This window comes from Coregonus clupeaformis, chromosome 26 (assembly GCF_020615455.1).
Source record: "Coregonus clupeaformis isolate EN_2021a chromosome 26, ASM2061545v1, whole genome shotgun sequence".
NCBI classification, from domain to species: Eukaryota; Metazoa; Chordata; class Actinopteri; order Salmoniformes; family Salmonidae; genus Coregonus; species Coregonus clupeaformis.
Window position 1 is genome coordinate 5,638,163 of NC_059217.1, and position 20,227 is coordinate 5,658,389.

The window sequence follows — 20,227 nt, forward strand, 5'->3', positions numbered from 1 at the left end:
GCTCCACGCAAGATCTCACCCTGTGGGGTCAAAATGATCACAAGAACGGTGAGCAAAAATCCCAGAACCACACGGGGGAACCTAGTGAATGACCTGCAGAGAGCTGGGACCAAAGTAACAAAGCCTACCATCAGTAACACACTACGCCGCCAGGGACTCAAATCCTGCAGTGTCAGACGTGTCCCCCTGCTTAAGCCAGTACATATCCAGGCCCGTCTGAAGTTTGCTAGAGTGCATTTGGATGATCCAGAAGAGGATTGGGAGAATGTCATATGGTCAGATGAAACCAAAATATAACTTTTTGGTAAAAACTCAACTCGTCGTGTTTGGAGGACAAAGAATGCTGAGTTGCATCCAAAGAACACCATACCTACTGTGAAGTATGGGGGTGGAAACATCATGCTTTGGGGCTGTTTTTCTGCAAAGGGACCAGGACGACTGATCCGTGTAAAGGAAAGAATGAATGGGGCCATGTATCGTGAGATTTTGAGTGAAAACCTCGCATTGAAGATGAAACGTGGCTGGGTCTTTCAGCATGACAATGATCCCAAACACACCGCCTGGGCAACGAAGGAGTGGCTTCGTAAGAAGCATTTCAAGGTCCTGGAGTGGCCTAGCCAGTCTCCAGATCTCAACCCCATAGAAAATCTTTGGAGAGGGTTGAAAGTCTGTGTTGCCCAGCGACAGCCCCAAAACATCACTGCTCTAGAGGAGATCTGCATGGAGGAATGGGCCAAAATACCAGCAACAGTGTGTGAAAACCTTGTGAAGACTTACAGAAAACGTTTGACCTGTGTCATTGCCAACAAAGGGTATATAACAAAGTATTGAGAAACTTTTGTTATTGACCAAATACTTATTTTCCACCATAATTTGCAAATAAATTCATAAAAAATCCTACAATGTGATTTTCTGGATTTTTTTTTCTCATTTTGTCGGTCATAGTTGACGTGTACCTATGATGAAAATTACAGGCCTCTCTCATCTTTTTAAGTTGGAGAACTTGCACAATAGGTGGCTGACTAAATACTTTTTTCCCCCCACTGTATGCATGCACCACTTTTCCATTATTCCTTTTTTAGAATTTTTTAAAAAAGTTTTTAATTTCACTTCACCAATTTGGACTATTTTGTGTATGTCCATTACATGAAATCCAAATAAAAATCCATTTAAATTACAGGTTGTAAAGCAACAAAATAGGAAAAACACCAAGGGGGATGAATACCTTTGGAAGGCACTGTATAATAGCCTTACTGAAGAGCTCAGTGACTTTCAACGTGGCACCGACATAGGATGCCACCTTTCCAACAAGTCAGTTTGTAAAATTTCTGCCTCGCTAGAGCTGCCCTGGTCAACTATAAGAGCTGTTTTGTGAAGTGGAAACCTCTAGGAGTAAGAACAGCTCATCCGCGAAGTGGTAGGCCACACAAGCTCACATAATGGGACCGCCGATTGCTGAAGTGCGTAGCAAGTAAAAATCGTCTGTCTTCAGTTGCAACACTCACTACTGAATTCCAAACTGCCTCTGGAAGCAACGTCAGCACAATAACTGTTTTTCGGGAGCTTCATGAAATGGGTTTCCATGGCCGAGATCACCATGCGTAATGCCAAGCGTCGGCTGGAGTGGTGTAAAGCTCGCCGCCATTGGACTCTGGAGCAGTGGATACGCGTTCTCTGGAGTGATGAATCACGCTTCACCATCTGGCAGTCTGAAGGACGATTCTGGGTTTGGCGGATGCCAGGAGAACGCTACCTGCCCCAAAGCATAGTGCCAACTGTAAAGTTTGGTGGAGGATGAATAATGGTCTAGGGCTGTTTTTCATGTTCGGGCTAGGCCCCTTAGTTTCAGTAATGGGAAATCTTAACGCTACAGCATACAATGACATTCTAGACGATTCTGTGCTTCCAACTTTGTGGCAACAGTTTGGGGAATGCCCTTTCCTGTTTCAGCATGACAATGTCCCCGTGCACAAAGCGAGGTTCATGTAGAAATGGTTTGTCGAGATCGGTGTGGAAGAACTTGACTGGTCTGCACAGAGCCCTGACATTAAACCCAGAACACCTCCTCTTTCCGTGACATATACTGACCAGGTGAAAGCTATGATCCTTTATTGAGGTCACTTGTTAAATCCACTTCAATCAGTTTAGATTGAGGGGAGGAGACAGCTTAAAGAAGGATTTTTAAGCCTCGAGACAGTTGAGACATGGGTTTTGTATGTGTGCCATATAGAGGGTGAATCGGCAAGACAAAATATTTGACTACCTTTAAACAGGGTATGTTAGTAGGTGCCAGGCGCACCGGTTTGCGTCAAGAACTGCAACACTGCTGGGTTTTTCATGCTCAACACTTTCCCATGTGTATCAAGAATGGTTCATCACCCAAAGGACATCCAGCCAACTTGACACAACTGTGGGAAGCATTGGAGTCAACATGGGCCAGCATCCCTGTGGAACGCTTTCGACACCTTGTAGAGTCCATGCCCCGATGAATTTAGGCTTTTCTGAGGGCAAAAGTGAGTGAAAAAATTGAATAAATACAAAGGTCAACTCAGTCCGTGTAAATGTTGTTAGCTATTTAGCAGTCTTATGGCTTGGGGATAGAAGCTGTTCAGGAGTCTGTTGGTGTCAAACTTTGATGCACCGGTGCCGCTTGCCATGCGGAAGCAGAAATAACAGTCTTTAACAATTTTTCCAGGCCTTCCTTTCACACCGCCTGATATAGAGGTCGTGGATGGCAGGGATCTCGGCCCAAGTAATGTACTGGGCTGTTCTCACCACCCTCTGTAACACCATGCGATTGAGGGCAGTGCTATTGCCATACCAAGCAGTGACCATGTTTACATGCGCACAGTATTCCAGATAGTAGCTCATTTCCCGCTTAAGGTCTTATTAGGGATAAACTGTTTACATGCACCTTTGATATCCCAGTATTGTTGTAGCCATGAATAAACAGATTATTCCTAATTGAATTTCATATGAGTTAAATGGAATAGTAACTGAAATCTGAAGGCCTATAACCTCTCACATGTAGCCTAATATAATATTAACTCCTGCAGAATTAGGCATTTATTGCAGTAACATTATACAACAAATCTAAAGATTTGTCTCGGGAATAGGACTGGAGAAATACGATTTCTTTTTTTCAGCATCTCTTGAGAAAATGCGAATGCGCATGTAATGTGTTATCTTACTGTAGTTTGTTAACAAGAAATGTGTGGAGTGGTTGAAAAACGAGTTTTAATGACTCCAACCTAAGTGTATGTAAACTTCCGACTTCAACTGTATTTGGCTAAGTGTATGTAAACTTCCGACTTCAACTGTATATGTTTGAAATCTATCACTTCATGGGTTCATTTCAGAGAGACAAATAATCATGTTTTGCTGCAAATGCTATATATCCACTTTACTCTCAGAGAAATAGGTAGTACTGTTTGGTTTTACACAGTCAAATGTGACAAATAATGAAATTTTTTATAAAAACGTTACAAATGATACATTTGTCACATCAATATTTAAAAACAATACAGTAATATGAGATCTGTATGTGAAATATTTACATTTTACAATTTAGTCATTTAGCGGATGCTCTTATCCAGAGCGATTTTACAGTTAGTGAATTCATCTTAAGATAGCTACAGTAGGTGTGACAATCACATTTCACAGTCAAATATACAATACAGGACACAAACATTCAATTTCAGCTAAACAACGGATATATAGTGTTTTGCAACAACACCCATTTTAATACACATCCAATCTTCATCTAAATCTATGAATTAAAATCTGTGAACAGTAATATTTTACACACACATGAAGGTATCCATAAGTAATAATTTCTGATGAAAAAACACTAATGTGAAAAATGTGTGTGTATATAGCCTTTTGTAACAAACGTCTTAAAATATGACTCAGCTAGATTGTGTGTACTCTATTAATTATATTGTTATATTCAACATGCAGTTCCAGATACAGCCCTGCCATTAGTTGAAGGTAGCCAATCCAGTAGTTTCAGAAAAATAGTCACTTCCTGAGATCTGTATTATTATTTTTTTAAGTCATTGCTTTCTCAGATCTTTGTTCAAATAGTTGACAAAAGTAGTTACTTTCTGAGATCTGTATTCAAATACTTTTGAAAGGTAGTCACTTTCTGTGATCTGTATTCCAATAGTTGTAGTCACCTCCAAAGTAACGATATATATATATATATATTTTTTTTACATTCCACAACTTACAGTTAAAACTATAGCTATCCCATTCTGGAGGATGCTATGATAAACATTGTTGGTGACCTTTAAATTACATGAATATGGATGCAGAATCAAGCCTCAAACTGGTAGTTACTGTATTTATAGCTCTGGATGGGGTATCAAACTAGTAATAAAGAGGTAGTAAAATAGTAATAACACGTAATTAACACAACCCTTAACGGCTGAGCTTTTCTTAGCAGAGACCTTAGAATTTATTTTGTAGAAAGAACAATTGTAGATAGCAATATGGTCGCAATATGGTCAATATGGTCGCTAATCTCTATTGACTACCAGAGTATTGTTATTTTAGACCACAAGATCGATCTAATCCATTCAGCTACTCAGTCTCCAGTTCTTTTTAAAGAACGGACTGTACTACAATCTGAATTTGACATCCTCTCCACAAAAAAGACAGAACAACTGACGCTAAGCTCAAGGCAAAACTTTTTCGAACATGGTGAAAAATCTGGCAAACTACTCTCCCAACAATTAAGACAGGCATACAGCTGGCCAAATTACTCAATTATGGCACAAGAGTGGAATGTGATTGTGGACCCAATCTGTATCAATTATCAATTTTAATCTTTCTACCAGAACTTACAGTATATACATCAGAGACGACAAACACCTCCCATATGGAGTCTTTCTTTGAGAAACTTGACATCCTGACTATAAATCAAGAACAACGATCTATGCTTGACCTCATTCTCCATTGCGGAAATAGATCAAGCCATCGCAAGCATGCAAGGCAGGAAATTACTGTGACCTGATGAATTCCCGGTAGAAGTTTATAACAAGTTTACTCATAAATTAACCACACGTCACGGTTTTCTCTGAGGCAATTGATAAGAATAAACTACCTCCAACCCTCAATCAGGCAGTCATACAGTATCCGTTTGACAATAAACAAACAAAACAAAGACCCACGCAATTGCAGTTCCTACAGGCCAATTTCCTTGCTCTATATCGATTATAAGATTTTAACAAATATCCTCTGATGCCGTCTGGAAACTGTCATGCCAATCATAATCTACCTGGATTAAACAGGCTTTATAGCAGGAAGACAATCGTCTTTTCAATATAATCTATGCCAGCTAGTCAACGTAATCGGCAGAAGTAGCAATCTCGCAGGATGCTGAAAAGGAATTTGATTGAATCTAATGAAAATACTTCTTCACTGCCCTTGATACATTTGGATTTTGTGAAGTATTTAAATAATGGATCAAGATATTGTACTCATTCCCTATGGCGTCTGTACGTACAAACAAAATATGTTTAGACTACTTCCCTCGACCTAGAGGCACGAGTCAGGGATGTCCACTTTCGCCCCTTCTATTTAAAATTGCGATAGAGCCGCTTGCTATAGCACTAAGAACAAATTAAAATGTTACTGGTATACATAGAGCCGGTGTAAATCACCAACTTTTGTTGAATTCAGATTTTCTACTCTTGTTTATTTCGTTCCCTCATAATACAATCCCACAGGTTATCGATTCGCTGAAAGGATTTGACAAGCTTTCTGATTACAAGCTGAACCTGAACAAAATAATTATGTTCCCAATGAATAACACAGTATCTAATGCATTTTTTGATGGAAAGGTAAATGCCAATAAATGCACAGCCATTCTGAGTGATCACCTTCAACCTATGGTGAATAATTTATATCCTGATGGGAGTGGATGACAATGCCTCCATCCACAGGGCACGAGTAGTCACTGAATAGTTTGATAAGCATGAAAACGCTGTAAACCATATGCCATGGTCTTCTCAGTCACCAGAGCTCAACCCAGTTGAACACTTATGGGAGATTCTGGAGCGGCGCCTGAGACAGTGTTTTCCACCCCCATCAACAAAACACCAAATGATGAAATTTCTCATGGAAGAATGGTGTTGCATCCCTCCAATAGGGTTCCAGACACTTGTAGTGCCCAATGCTTTATATGAAGCCCTATCTAAGCCAGGGGGTGGGGGTTTCTCCTAAGATAACATATGGAATTGTTTAAGATGGTCATACCAAGGACCATTTACAGTGGGGAAAAAAAGTATTTAGTCAGCCACCAATTGTGCAAGTTCTCCCACTTAAAAAGATGAGAGAGGCCTGTCATTTTCATCATAGGTACACGTCAACTATGACAGACAAAATGAGAAGAAAAAATCCAGAAAATCACATTGTAGGATTTTTAATTTATTTATATGCAAATTATGGTGGAAAATAAGTATTTGGTCAATAACAAAAGTTTCTCAATACTTTGTTATATACCCTTTGTTGGCAATGACACAGGTCAAACGTTTTCTGTAAGTCTTCACAAGGTTTTCACACACTGTTGCTGGTATTTTGGCCCATTCCTCCATGCAGATCTCCTCTAGAGCAGTGATGTTTTGGGGCTGTCGCTGGGCAACACAGACTTTCAACCCTCTCCAAAGATTTTCTATGGGGTTGAGATCTGGAGACTGGCTAGGCCACTCCAGGACCTTGAAATGCTTCTTACGAAGCCACTCCTTCGTTGCCCGGGCGGTGTGTTTGGGATCATTGTCATGCTGAAAGACCCAGCCACGTTTCATCTTCAATGCCCTTGCTGATGGAAGGAGGTTTTCACTCAAAATCTCACGATACATGGCCCCGTTCATTCTTTCCTTTACACAGATCAGTCGTCCTGGTCCCTTTGCAGAAAAACAGCCCCAAAGCATGATGTTTCCACCCACATGCTTCACAGTAGGTATGGTGTTCTTTGGATGCAACTCAGCATTCTTTGTCCTCCAAACACGACGAGTTGAGTTTTTACCAAAAAGTTATATTTTGGTTTCATCTGACCATATGACATTCTCCCAATCCTCTTCTGGATCATCCAAATGCACTCTAGCAAACTTCAGACGGGCCTGGACATGTACTGGCTTAAGCAGGGGGACACGTCTGGCACTGCAGGATTTGAGTCCCTGGCAGCGTAGTGTGTTACTGATGGTAGGCTTTGTTACTTTGGTCCCAGCTCTCTGCAGGTCATTCACTAGGTCCCCCCGTGTGGTTCTGGGATTTTTGCTTGTGATCATTTTGACCCCACGGGGTGAGACCTTGCGTGGAGCCCCAGATCGAGGGAGATTATCAGTGGTCTTGTATGTCTTCCATTTCCTAATAATTGCTCCCACAGTTGATTTCTTCAAACCAAGCTGCTTACCTATTGCAGATTCAGTCTTCCCAGCCTGGTGCAGGTCTACAATTTTGTTTCTGGTGTCCTTTGACAGCTCTTTGGTCTTGGCCATAGTGGAGTTTGGAGTGTGACTGTTTGAGGTTGTGGACAGGTGTCTTTTATACTGATAACAAGTTCAAACAGGTGCCATTAATACAGGTAACGAGTGGAGGACAGAGGAGCCTCTTAAAGAAGAAGTTACAGGTCTGTGAGAGACAGAAATCTTGCTTGTTTGTAGGTGACCAAATACTTATTTTCCACCATAATTTGCAAATAAATTCATTAAAAATCCTACAATGTGATTTTCTGGATTTTTTTTCCTCAATTTGTCTGTCATAGTTGACGTGTACCTATGATGAAAATTACAGGCCTCTCTCATCTTTTTAAGTGGGAGAACTTGCACAATTGGTGGCTGACTAAATACTTTTTCCCCCACTGTAGCTTTTTGATTTAGAATTTTAAGACCGCTTAAGGTATAAAAAAATATACAATATATTTTTTGATAAAAAATTGAATTTGGCATTGAAACCTCTCATCACCCCGAGAACACCATGCCCACAGTGAAGCATGGTGGTGGCAGCATCATGCTGTGGGGATGCTTTTCATCGGCAGGGACTGGGAAACTGGTCAGAACTGAAGGAATGATGGATGGCGCTAAATACTGGGAAGTTCTTGAGGGAAACCTGTTTCAGTCTTCCAGAGATTTGAGACTGGGATGGAGGTTCACCTTCCAGAAGGACAATGCATACTGCTAAAGCAACACTTGAGTGGTTTAATATAATAATAATATGCAATTTAGGATATTATTGTGCTACTCGAGTGGTTTAAGGGGAAACATTTAAATGTCTGGGAATGGCCTAGTCAAAGCCCAGACCTCAATCCAATGGAGAATCTGTGGTATGACTTAAAGATTGCTGTACACCAGCGGAACCCATCCAACTTGAAGGAGCTGGAGCAGTTTTGCCTTGAAGAATGGGCAAAAATCCCAGTGGCTAGATGTGCCAAGCTAATAGAGACATACCCCAAGAGACTTGTAGCTGTAATTGCTGCAAAAGGTGGCTCTACAAAGGATTGACTTTGGGGGGGGTGAATCGTTTTTTTTTGGTCTTATTTCTTGTTTGTTTCACAAAAAAAATATTTTGCATCTTCAAAGTGGTAGGCATGTTGTGTAAATCAAATGATACATAAAAAAGAGGAGAAATGCCAAGGGGGGTGAATACTTTCTTAACCCACTCTATGTGACCGACCGCATCGGTTCGGTTTTATGTAACAACATTTGAAATTGTGTTTTTTACATTGGATAAAAGTAAAGACTTAGAGCTACAAAATGGTATATTATACACTGCAGTTGAGGAACAATGGGAAAGTAATTCTGCTTTGAAAGTTGATAAACTTGTAACCCCACTTTTGAGAAAATCGTCCTTGAATGTTTTGGTACACCTACTGGAGTGCTCTTCTTTGTATACACCCTCTTAAGCCTTATCCCCACCCATCTTTTTAAGGATTCACATGTGAGGCCATGTGCTAAACAAAGTGAGTGAGGTAGTGTGGTTGACAACCGAAGATTTCAAGACTAAAAGTGGTGAAAGTAGTAGCCTACAATAAGAGAAAAACAGGTAAAAATACACTTTATCTAGTCCTTGGCCTATATCCTAATCTGACTTTGGTGCAGGTCATGTTGTTCTTCACATTACCGTCTCTGATAAACACACACTATATCAAATAAAATCAAACATTATTTGTCACATGCACAGGATACAGAAGGTGTAAACAGTACAGTGAAATGGTTACTTGCCTATTTGCATAGTAGCAATATAAAAAATAGAAAGTATTTTCTAAATATTTTATAATTATTAGATGATGTTTACCAAGACACAATTGTCTTAATTGATGGGTCATGTGAAATAAATGCTATAACCACCCACAAGCCACATCTAGCTTAGTGGATGGGTCACTATTGTCTAGACATGTACACATTTTCATGAAATACAATAGATGGCCGTAATCACCCCTAGACACACCTGGCTAAATTGATGGGTCATGTAATCATCTGCCAAAGTGGAGTAATAATAATAATAATAATAATAATATGCCATTTAGCAGACGCTTTTATCCAAAGCGACTTACAGTCATGCGTGCATACATTTTTTTTGTGTATGGGTGGTCCCGGGGATCGAACCCACTACCTTGGCGTTACAAGCGCCGTGCTCTACCAGCTGAGCTACAGAGGACCACAGAGGAGCTACAGAGGAGTCTACAGAGGAGTCTTTTGTTAGCTAACATTAGGCTATAACTAGCAATGCAAATGTTTTATACAACCTCCTTCTGTGTTTTCTTTTTGACTCCCTCCGCCTTTGCAATCAAATACCTAAATATTCTCCATCTCCTTGCTATCATACTCTGCTTCCATCGGTGATTCCACTGATTTCAAAACTAGGTCAACTTCTTCCGTGACAACAACACTGTTGATCGCGTTTCTTTCCCATCACTGTCATCAGACGACTCTACAAAGTTTGGTTCAATTAACATTTTTTTAAATAAATCAGAGATTTCCTCATCGTCTGATTCATTTTCAGAGTCAGAGAGAGTCAGCATGGCATGATCATCAAAACTTTTTCCCACTGATCTTTGTCGATAGTACCTGCTAAATTCAGGGCAGCAATGTTGTTGAGAGCAGTAGCAACACTTCTGCAGTTCTCCATGATATCTTTCAAAAAGCTGCGGTAGCAAGGATTATCTACACATACTGAGCAGCTCATGTTATAGACAGAAGAATACTACATGGCAGACCAATCCGAACTCATCTCTCAGCATTTCCAGCCCATCCATTATCTCAGCCAATCATGGCTATAACGTTAAGGTTCCTGTCTTTTTCCATGGCTAAACCTGCTAGGCTCGTAATTTAACAATTGTATTCGTATTTACAGATGGCATACACATTTGTTGTTAAGGCACATGAAAGTTCACATGTTCCAGAAGGCATTTCTGCCCCCAAAAAAGCATTACAAGAATAATAAAAAAGTTTTTGACTTTCAAATGCCTCTCCTGTGAAGTAGTGACGTGCACCATACGCCTAGCTTCTTGAAATGGGTCACATATACAGTATACTTCCATAAATTGTTTTAACTGGTATCAGGGACCTTCAGATGAGTCTTGTGAGGCTTTTGGGCATCTTGGAGCAAAACTACCGACATTAATGCGTTCGTGAGAAACTCACCTAGTGTGTAGCCCAAACTTTTTGGACGCTACAGACAGAAGTGAGCAGAAATGGATGTACTGACTTCAGTCGAGTCCCGTGATGGTTGTGGGTGTCGTAGAGCAAAAGTACACCATCGTGTTCGTAAGAGTCATCTTTCCACAGATCGGTCATAATAGTAGGTCAAACCGTTCGGACGCTTTAGATGTTTTCATGAGAAGACTGATTTTGGGGATGTCTCATGGTCTGACAAACACCGCTCTAGCTCTGCCACGTTTCAATACAGATGCAGAAAGGCGATATCAGCGGATGCGGTGGATTGAGACACAGACATATTTTGATGGGGAACGGAATTAAGACCCTTGTGGATATCTTACCAATCAATACTTTGCTTCCTTCGTATTCCTGAAAAGCGAATTGACCAACACTTAGACTCCAATCCCAGTGCCTGCTGAAACATCTACCAAACCATCCAAAACATGAAAAGCCTGTCATTGGTAAAAACAAAGACATCCTGGGAGAAAGAAATGGGGGCAGAGATATCGGAAGACGTGGCAATCTTTCAAGGTGCAGGATGTAAAAAATGAACACGGTATTGGACCCTATACTGTATATATTAATTGCCTTCCGGCTACTGCTATATGACATCATATGTTTTGGGAATGTCCGTCTTTATTCCTTTTTTGGTCCGCATTTTCAACACTTTATGCAGCGTCTGCGTTCGACCAATTGACCCCAACCCATACACCGCCATATTAGGAATAACCCCAGTGAACAATGTCACAAAACATCTATCAGACATGATAGTATTCACATCTCTGTTAGCCCGCTGACTCTTCTTATTTGAATAGAAATCTGCTGCCCCAACCTCCAATTCACGATGGGTTAGAGACGTTTTATCTCTCCTTAAATTAGAGAATATTAGGTTAATTCCCCAAGGCGCTACTAAAAAAAGTCAAAAGTGTGGCAGTCTTTCACATCACATGTAATGAGCTTCACATCTCTGTAGATTTTCAAGGCCAGGCACCTACAGGTGTAGGCCTACACACAGACTATTAGTGAATAAGATGAATGTGCTCTCTACACAGCTAAGAGGAGAAGTATTTGTGAGCTTGGGGATGTGAACAAAAAAGTATGATTGTGTGTATACTGTATTATGTATAATATGACTAGTTGTACATGATGTATTATCTGTAGCGGGACGTCAGATATAGTATTTTATGGTTCTAAATCCAGCAGTCTATGCTAACTATTAGTATTATTATCAGTTTTTTATTTATTTATTATTTTCCATATATATACAAGAAGTGCAGTCACACAACAAGGATTTTAAATTGGGGAAAAAATATGAAATAGTGAAGGACCGAGATTAATTAAAGTTTTAATTTTTCTTGTATTCATCCCACCCTCCAGTGTAGGAGAGGTGGGTATGATCTGTAAAAAAAAAAAAATGTTCCGTAGGTGAAAAGTATTTTACTGCTGCTCTTTAATTATTTGTTACTTTCATTTCGTATTATTTTATATTGTATTTTTGTGTGATCTTTATTTGGTATTCTTTCTTAAAACTGCAATGTTGGTTAAGGGCTTGTAAGTAAGCATTTCACTGTAAGTATTGTATTCGGCAAATACAATGTGATTTGATTTGATTTGAAGTGCTTTGAAAGGCTGGTCATGGCTCACATCAACACCATCATGCCGGAAACCCTAGACCCACTCCAATTCGCATACCGCCCCAACAGATCCACAGATGACGCAATCACCGGTTGCATCACCGCCTGATATGGCAACTTCTCGGCATCTGACCGTAAGGTGCTACAGAGGGTAGTGCGTACGGCCCAGTACATCACCGGACCAAGCTTCCTGACATCCAGGACCTACAGCTGAAGTCGGAAGATTACATACACCTTAGCCAAATACATTTAACCTCAGTTTTTCACAATTCCTGACATTTACTACTAGTAAAAATTCCCTGTCTTAGGTCAGTTAGGATCACCACCTTATTTTAAGAATGTGAAATGTCAGAATAATAGTAGAGAGAATGATTTCTTTCATCTTTTATTTCTTTCATCACATTTCCAGTGGGTCAGAAGTTTACATAAACTATATTAGTATTTGGTAGCATTGCCTTTAAATTGTTTAACTTGGGTCAAATGTTTCAGGTAGCCTTCCACAAGCTTCCCATAATAAGTTGGGTGAATTTTAGCCAATTCCTCCTGACAGAGCTGGTGTAACTGAGTCACGTTTGTAGGCCTCCTTGCTCGCACACGCTTTTTCAGTTCTGCCCACAGATGTTCTATAGGATTGAGGTCAGGGCTTTGTGACGGCCACTCCAATACCTTGACTTTGTTGTCCTTAAGCCATTTTGCCACAACTTTGGAAGTATGCTTGGGGTCATTGTCCATTTGGAAGACCCATTTGCGACCAAGCTTTAACTTCCTGACTGATGTCTTGATGTTGCTTCAATATATCCACATAATTTTCGTTCCTCATGATGCCATCTATTTTATGAATTGCACGAATCCCTCCTGCAGCAAAGCACACCCACAGCATGATGCTGCCACCCCCGTGCTTCACGGTTGGGATGGTGTTCTTCGGCTTGCAAGTGCCCCATTTTTTCCTCCAAACATAACGATGGTCATTATGGGCTTCTATTTTTGTTTAATCAGACCAGAGGACATTTCTCCAAAAAGTACGATCTTTGTCCCCATGTGCAGTTGCAAACCATAGTCTGGTTTTTTTATGGCAGTTTTGGAGCAGTGGCTTCTTCCTTGCTGAGCAGGCTTTCAGGTTATATCGATATAGGACTCGTTTTGCTGTGGATATAGATACTTTTGTACCTGTTTCCTCCAGCATCTTCACAAGGTCCTTTGCTGTTGTTCTGGAATTGATTTGCACTTTTCGCACCAAAGTACGTTAATCTCTAGGAGACAGAACGCGTCTCCTTCCTGAGCGGTATGACGGCTGCGTGGTCCCATGGTGTTTATACTTGCGTACTATTGTTTGTAGAGATGAACATGGTACCTTCAGGCGTTTGGAAACTGCTCCCAAGGATGAACCAGACTTGTGGAGGTCTACATTTTTTTTTCTGTCTTGGCTGATTTCTTTTGATTTTCCCACGATGTCAAGCAAAGAGGCACCGAGTTTGAAGGTAGGCCTTGAAATACATCCACAGGTACACCTCCAATGGACTCAAATGGTGTAATTAGCCTATCAGAAGCTTCTAAAGCCATGACATCATTTTCTGGAATTTTCCAAGCTGTTTAAAGGCACAGTCAGCTTAGTGTATGTAAACGTCTAACCCACTGGAATTGTGATACAGTGAATTATAAGTGAAATAATCTGTCTGTAAACAATTGTTGGAAAAATTACTTGTGTCATGCACAAAATAGATGTCCTAACCGACTTGCCAAAACTATAGTTTGTTAACAAGAAATTTGTGGAGTGGTTGAAAAACAAGTTTTAATGACTCCAACCTAAGTGTATGTAAACTTCCGACTTCAACTGTATATACTAAGCGGCCCAAAAAATTGTCAAAGACTCCAGTCACCCAAGTCATGGACTGTTCTCTCTGCTACCGCATGGCAAGCGGTACCGGAGTGCCAAGTCTAGGACAAAAAGGCTCCTACCCCCAAGCCATAAATGACTGCTGAACAATTAATCAAATGGCCACCCGGACTATTTACATTGACCCCCCCTTTGTTTTTAAACAGCTGCTACTCACTGTTTATTATCTATATGTATAGTCACTTTACAAATTACCTCGACTAACCTGAACCCCCGCACATTGACGCGGTACCAGTACCCCCTGTATATAGCCTCGTTATTGTTATGTAATTTTCTTGTGTTACTTTTTGAATTGATTAGATTTTGTAACTTTATTTTATTTAGTAAATATTTTCTTAACTCTATTTCTTGTACTGCATTGTCGGCGCATGTGACAAATACAATTTTATTTTATTTGAGCAAGACACTTAACCCTAATTGCTCTGGATAAGAGTATCTGCTAAGTGACATGAATGTAAAACATGCAGGTCATCTAAACAATCCACTTGGGTATACCCTTTGTGCCTGAATACACTCTGGTGTTTTAAAAAAATATATATTTTACCTTTATTTAACTAGGCAAGTCAGTTAAGAATAAATTCTTATTTACAATGACGGCCTACACCGGCCAAACCCGGACGACGCTGGGCCAATTGTGCGCCGCCCTATGTGAATGTCCCAGTCGCAAATGGCTGCCTCATGTCCCCATGTTCATGTTCAGACGTACACATTGTTTATAAGTGAGGGGTGATAAATTATATACTCTGCATATTGCTTTGACAGTTCTGCACTGATGTTTTATGTTTCTTATGTTCAAAAGAGTTCAAAGGCAATCAATCAGAACATGGGATAGCTGCTCCAATTTCACCAACCCCCTTGCCGGGTAAAACTGCTGTGCTTGTGTTTTTTTCTCTTCATTTAAAAAAAAAATTGTTTTAGAAATGGTTTCACTTGGCAAAATCAGCACTTATTTCTTTGTTAACAATCATAGAGGACTGATTAATAAAGCTGAACCTATTTCATACATTAGATATACTGAGATTGCCTTTATTTTCATGGTGTGTCCTGTTTACTTGTCCTAGTTTATGGAGAATGTATTTTCTTCATACATGAAGATAATACGGTAGTTAGATTGATACTCTATAAATAAATAAAAGGGTCATGGCATGGCCATTTGATTCTCATAAGCTGTGAAAATACAGCCACTGCCATAGAAAACTCTGTCTCCTACAACTATAGTGCCTTGCAAAAGTATTCATCCCCCTTGGTGTTTTTCCTATTTTGTTTTATTACAACCTGTAATTTAAATTGATTTTTATTTGTATTTCATGTAATGGACATACACAAAATAGTCCAAATTGGTGAAGTGAAATGAAAATAATAACTTGTTAAAAAAAAATCTACAAAATTAATAACGGAAAAGTGGTGCGTGCATATGTATTCACCCCCTTTGCTATGAAGGCCCTAAATAAGATCTGGTGCAACCAATTACCTTCAGAAGTCACATAATTAGTTAAATAAAGTCCACCTGTGTGCAATCTAAGTGTCACATGATCTCTGTATATATACACCTGTTCTGAAAGCCCCAGAGTCTGCAACACCACTAAGGAAGGGGCACCACCAAGCAAGTGGCACCATGAAGACCAAGGAGCTCTCCAAACAGGTCAGGGACAAAGTTGTGGAGAAGTACAGATCAGGGTTGGGTTATTAAAAAAATATCTGAAACGTTGAACATCCCACGGAGCACCATTAAATCCATTATTGAAAAATGGAAAGAATATGGCACCACAACAAACCTGCCAAGAGAGGGCCGCCCACCAAAACTCACGGATAAGGCAAGAAGGGCATTAATCAGAGTGGTAACAAAGAGACCAAAGATAACCCGGAAGGAGCTGCAAAGCTCCACAGCGGAGATTGGAGTATCTGTCCATAGGACCACTTTAAGCCGTACACGCCACAGAGCTGGGCTTTACGGAAGAGTGGCAAGAAAAAAGCCATTGCTTAAATAAAAAATAAGCAAACACGTTTGGTGTTCGGCAAATTGCATGTGGGATACTTCCCAAACATATGGAAGAAGGTACTCTGGTCAGATTAGACTAAAATTGAGCTTTTTGGCCATCTAGGAAAACGCTATGTCTGGCGCAAACCCAACACCTCTCATCACCCCGAGAACACCATCCCCACAGTGAAGCATGGTGGTGGCAGCATCATGCTCTGGGGATGTTTTTCATCAGCAGGGAGTGGGAAACTGGTCAGAATTGAATGAATGATGGATGGAGCTAAATAGAGGGAAATTCTTGAGGGAAACCTGTTTTAGTCTTCCAGAGATTTGAGACTGGGACAGAGGTTCACCTTCCAGCAGGACAATGACCCTAAGCATACTGCTAAAGCAACACTTGAGTGGTTTAATTGGTGAATAGTGATGCACGCTCAAGTTTTCTGTTTTTTTGTCTTATTTCTTGTTTGTTTCACAATAAAACATATTTTGCATCTTCAAAGTGGTAGACATGTTGTGTAAATCAAATGATACAAACCCCCAAAAAATCAATTTTAATTCCAGGTTGTAAGGCAACAAAATAGGAAAAATGCCAAGGAGGTTGAATACTTTCGCAAGCCACTGTACTGCTATTGTGGCTGTAACACAGAAGTTATCTTGTTCAAGTCTGACTCTGTGACAGATTTGTCTTCATGGGTTTCAGTATAGCAGTACAAGCTGCTTCCTACCCCTTCCATTTCCATTCTAGGTTTTCTTCTCAACCTATTATTGTTTCCCGCCTAATGTTTCATGGAGGCAATTTATAAAGTAAATCCAGTTAGTCACAGAGAATTGTGTGACAGCGCAGAGACAAAGAGACATCCCCGGTCTCTGGCATTAGGTGTTTTTGTAAAGCGCTGACAGACCGACAGCTACATGTAACACCTCTTCACTTGCCACCCACCTCCTCTCTCACCTCATCTCTCTTGGCAACACCTACCCAGCAGTATTTACATATGCTGAGGAGGTGGCATGAAGCATTCTGGTTTGGCGTGGTGGGAGAACAGCATTATTCTGGCTGAGCAGAAGTTCCAGTGAGGAGGAGAGATATGTATACTACCCATGAGGGTGACAACACCAGGCCCAGTAGATAAAAAATCTAATCAAATAAAAAATGAAACATTTCTATTAGATAGAAATGTTTCTGCAGCTATAATTTGATTTGATTAACGTGCACGGCCAAATGTCTTATGGCATCTATAATGAGTTATTCATCTATGAAGCTGGCCTTTAAAAGATAATGTTTTATTTTCTGCTTTTCCACTCTCATATATTTTCATGAGCTGTCCTCAATTCATCATACACTGTTGCTGTGTGCACATATACCTTTTTATGTCTCGTGGGGTTGGGAAAATACCGTGACACCCTGCCTGCGTACATATGACGTTAACACTCTTTGACAACCCACTGACATGGCCAGACATAAATACTGCAGGGGAATAATTAATATATTGTTATTTTGTCAGAAAAATACAGCTATATCATGACATGAACCTACAGGAGATGGAACTATTTTTTGGGGAATATGAATATCAGCCAACTTTGCGGTTATTCTAGTGAACCTGATATCATAGTGCAGATAGTGTTCCCAGAACTGCAAAGTGCACTATACAGTGTATGGCTATACTAAGTGCATTTCCCAACAAAAAAAAGAAACAGGTCTGGAAGGTGATCCATATTTGTGTTTGAGTGTGTTTTGCAGGTCCTTCAGCTACTGGCTGAACTACATCCTGTCCATCATGTACTGCAGCGAGAACAACCACATAGGTTCCTACCTGGAGGAGACAAGGAGCTGCTCCTGCCCCTACGACCATCCGTCCTGCCAGGGTGTCATACCCTGCACCGTGGGCGAGGGCTCTTTCTGCGCCTCCTGCTCCTATGACAACCGCTCCCGCTGTGCCACCTGCAACCCAGGGTACATGCTCAGCCAGGGGGTCTGCCGCAATGAGGTCCCAGACTCCACGGACCACTACATCGGCTTCGAGACGGACCTGCGGGACCTGGAGCTGAGATACCTGCTGCAGAAGAAAGACAGCCGTATTTGCATCCATGGGATCTTCGTCAGCAACGACGTCCGGCTCAACAACTGGTTTGACCCGTCTTGGAGGAAGAGGATGCTGCTTACACTGAAGAGCAACAAGTACAAGTCCAACCATGTCCACATGCTCCTGGGGATGACCCTGCAGATCTGCCTTACTAGGAACAGCTCCCTGGAGCCAGTGCTGTCTGTCTATATCAACCCCTTCGGGGGAAGTCACTCTGAGAGCTGGATCATGCCCATCGACCAGAACAGCTACCCTGATTGGGAGAGGACTAAACTAAACATTCCCCTGAACTGTTACAACTGGACGTTAACTTTGGGCAACAAGTGGAAAACTTTTTTTGAGACGGTCCACTTCTACCTGCGGAGCAGGATCAGGGCTCCGTTGCCCCAAGGGAACGGCTCGGTGTACTATGAACCTTTAGAGTTCCTGGAGCCCGATAAGAACCTGGGCTACATGAAAATAAACAGCATCCAGGTGTTTGGTTACAGTATGCACTTTGACCCGGAAGCGATCCAGGACCTGATTCTGCAGCTGGACTACCCATACACTCAGGGATCGCAGGACTCAGCCCTGCTGCAGCTGCTGGAGATCAGGGACCGGGTCAACCGACTGTCCCCTCCCGGACCTCAGCTCCTGGACCTGTTCTCCTGTCTCCTGCGCCACCGCCTCAAATTATCCACCACAGAGGTTGTCCGAATACAGGCAGCGTTGCAGGCTTTCTCTGCCAAACAGCCAAACTCCATGGAATACGAAACAACCAAATTATGTAGCTAATAAGGTGCCAGAGTCCAGCTGCATAGATGCTTTTGCTGCTATCACACTGACTTGATTACAGTTAAGAGCAATTTTGGAAGGCACTGAGGGACATTTTCTTTGTGGTTATGATCTCAAGAGATATGCATTGGGATTAATGTAACATTTTAACTCTCCGGAAATTTGTAGTGTCATATACACATAAGGGGGCTTCACCATGCTCACTTTGCCTTTTTACATAATAAAAATAAAACTATGACTTTCTGACCATTATGGATATCAAAAGATTTATCATCACTGATATGTTGCCCGTGTCCTGAAATCCATAGATTGCACAGATCTCAATAATCACTTACAATGTGATGCTTTTTATGATAATGAAGTGTTATATTTGACACCAGCATGGTTTTACTTAGGTCCTTCACTTTATTATTGAACACACATCGTTTTTATACTCACACTCTTCAGTTTAATCCTACTCCACCCCAAGTCCAAAGCTACATGAGACACTAAGGAAATCAACTGTTCCTTGTTTTTAATTTTTTCATGTTTAAATTCCCACAAATTGGAGTTATAACAATACTTCAGACGTACAGAAATAAAACACCATAAATGCAATGGCTAGTATGTTATGGTACATGTACTTTTATTTTTTATAATGCAGTTGTTTGTGAACAGTTACTAAGCAATGTCGATATGCTGTATAACAACATTCTGAATTTGTTAATTCACTAAATAAAAGTCATTTTTATGTCCTGTCTGTAAATAGTGTAGATATTCCATCTAGTGTCTATTTTTATCAGAGATAATCTATGACTTAAATCCATCTCATATGTATATTTGATCTTTAGTTCATTAATCTAGATAATATCATATTTGATGCAATTCGGACAAAAAGAGACACAGTACTACTGTTAGTTGTTCCCAGATCCTGTCAATTAGTACCAATTCACCAAATGACGAAGATAAAACGGAAGTGTGTCAGTTAAGATTATATTTAAATGCTTCAGGAAAATCTCATTAAGATGTTCCATTAATTCATTCAGTGCATCGATAGGATTTCTCATCCCATAATTTAGGAGCAGGACAGACAGATATTCCATGAAATGTTGCCTTATGTGAATCTTTGCAATTAATCTGTGTAAAAGACTTGGACAAGGCTACATTGCCAGACAACAGTATAATACATTAAAGTCACAACAAACCCTAGAGCACAACTCGCTCCA

At 40.6% G+C, this 20,227-nt stretch overlaps 1 protein-coding gene across 2 annotated transcripts in view; it reads left to right on the forward strand.

Moving 5' to 3' along the window:
• The window catches only part of LOC121540527 (BMP/retinoic acid-inducible neural-specific protein 3-like), a 78,328-nt gene extending 58,574 nt beyond the window's left edge, over positions 1–19,754 (forward strand). Inside the window, exon 8 of one of the 2 annotated variants that reach the window (XM_041849463.1) lies at positions 17,894–19,754. In XM_041849463.1, the coding sequence (XP_041705397.1) occupies positions 17,894–19,022 (1,129 nt within the window). In that variant the 3' untranslated portion in view covers positions 19,023–19,754. The remainder of the gene's footprint in view (positions 1–17,893) is intronic. The other variant, XM_041849464.1, reaches the window with a different exon arrangement.
• Positions 19,755–20,227: the final 473 nt, after the last annotated feature.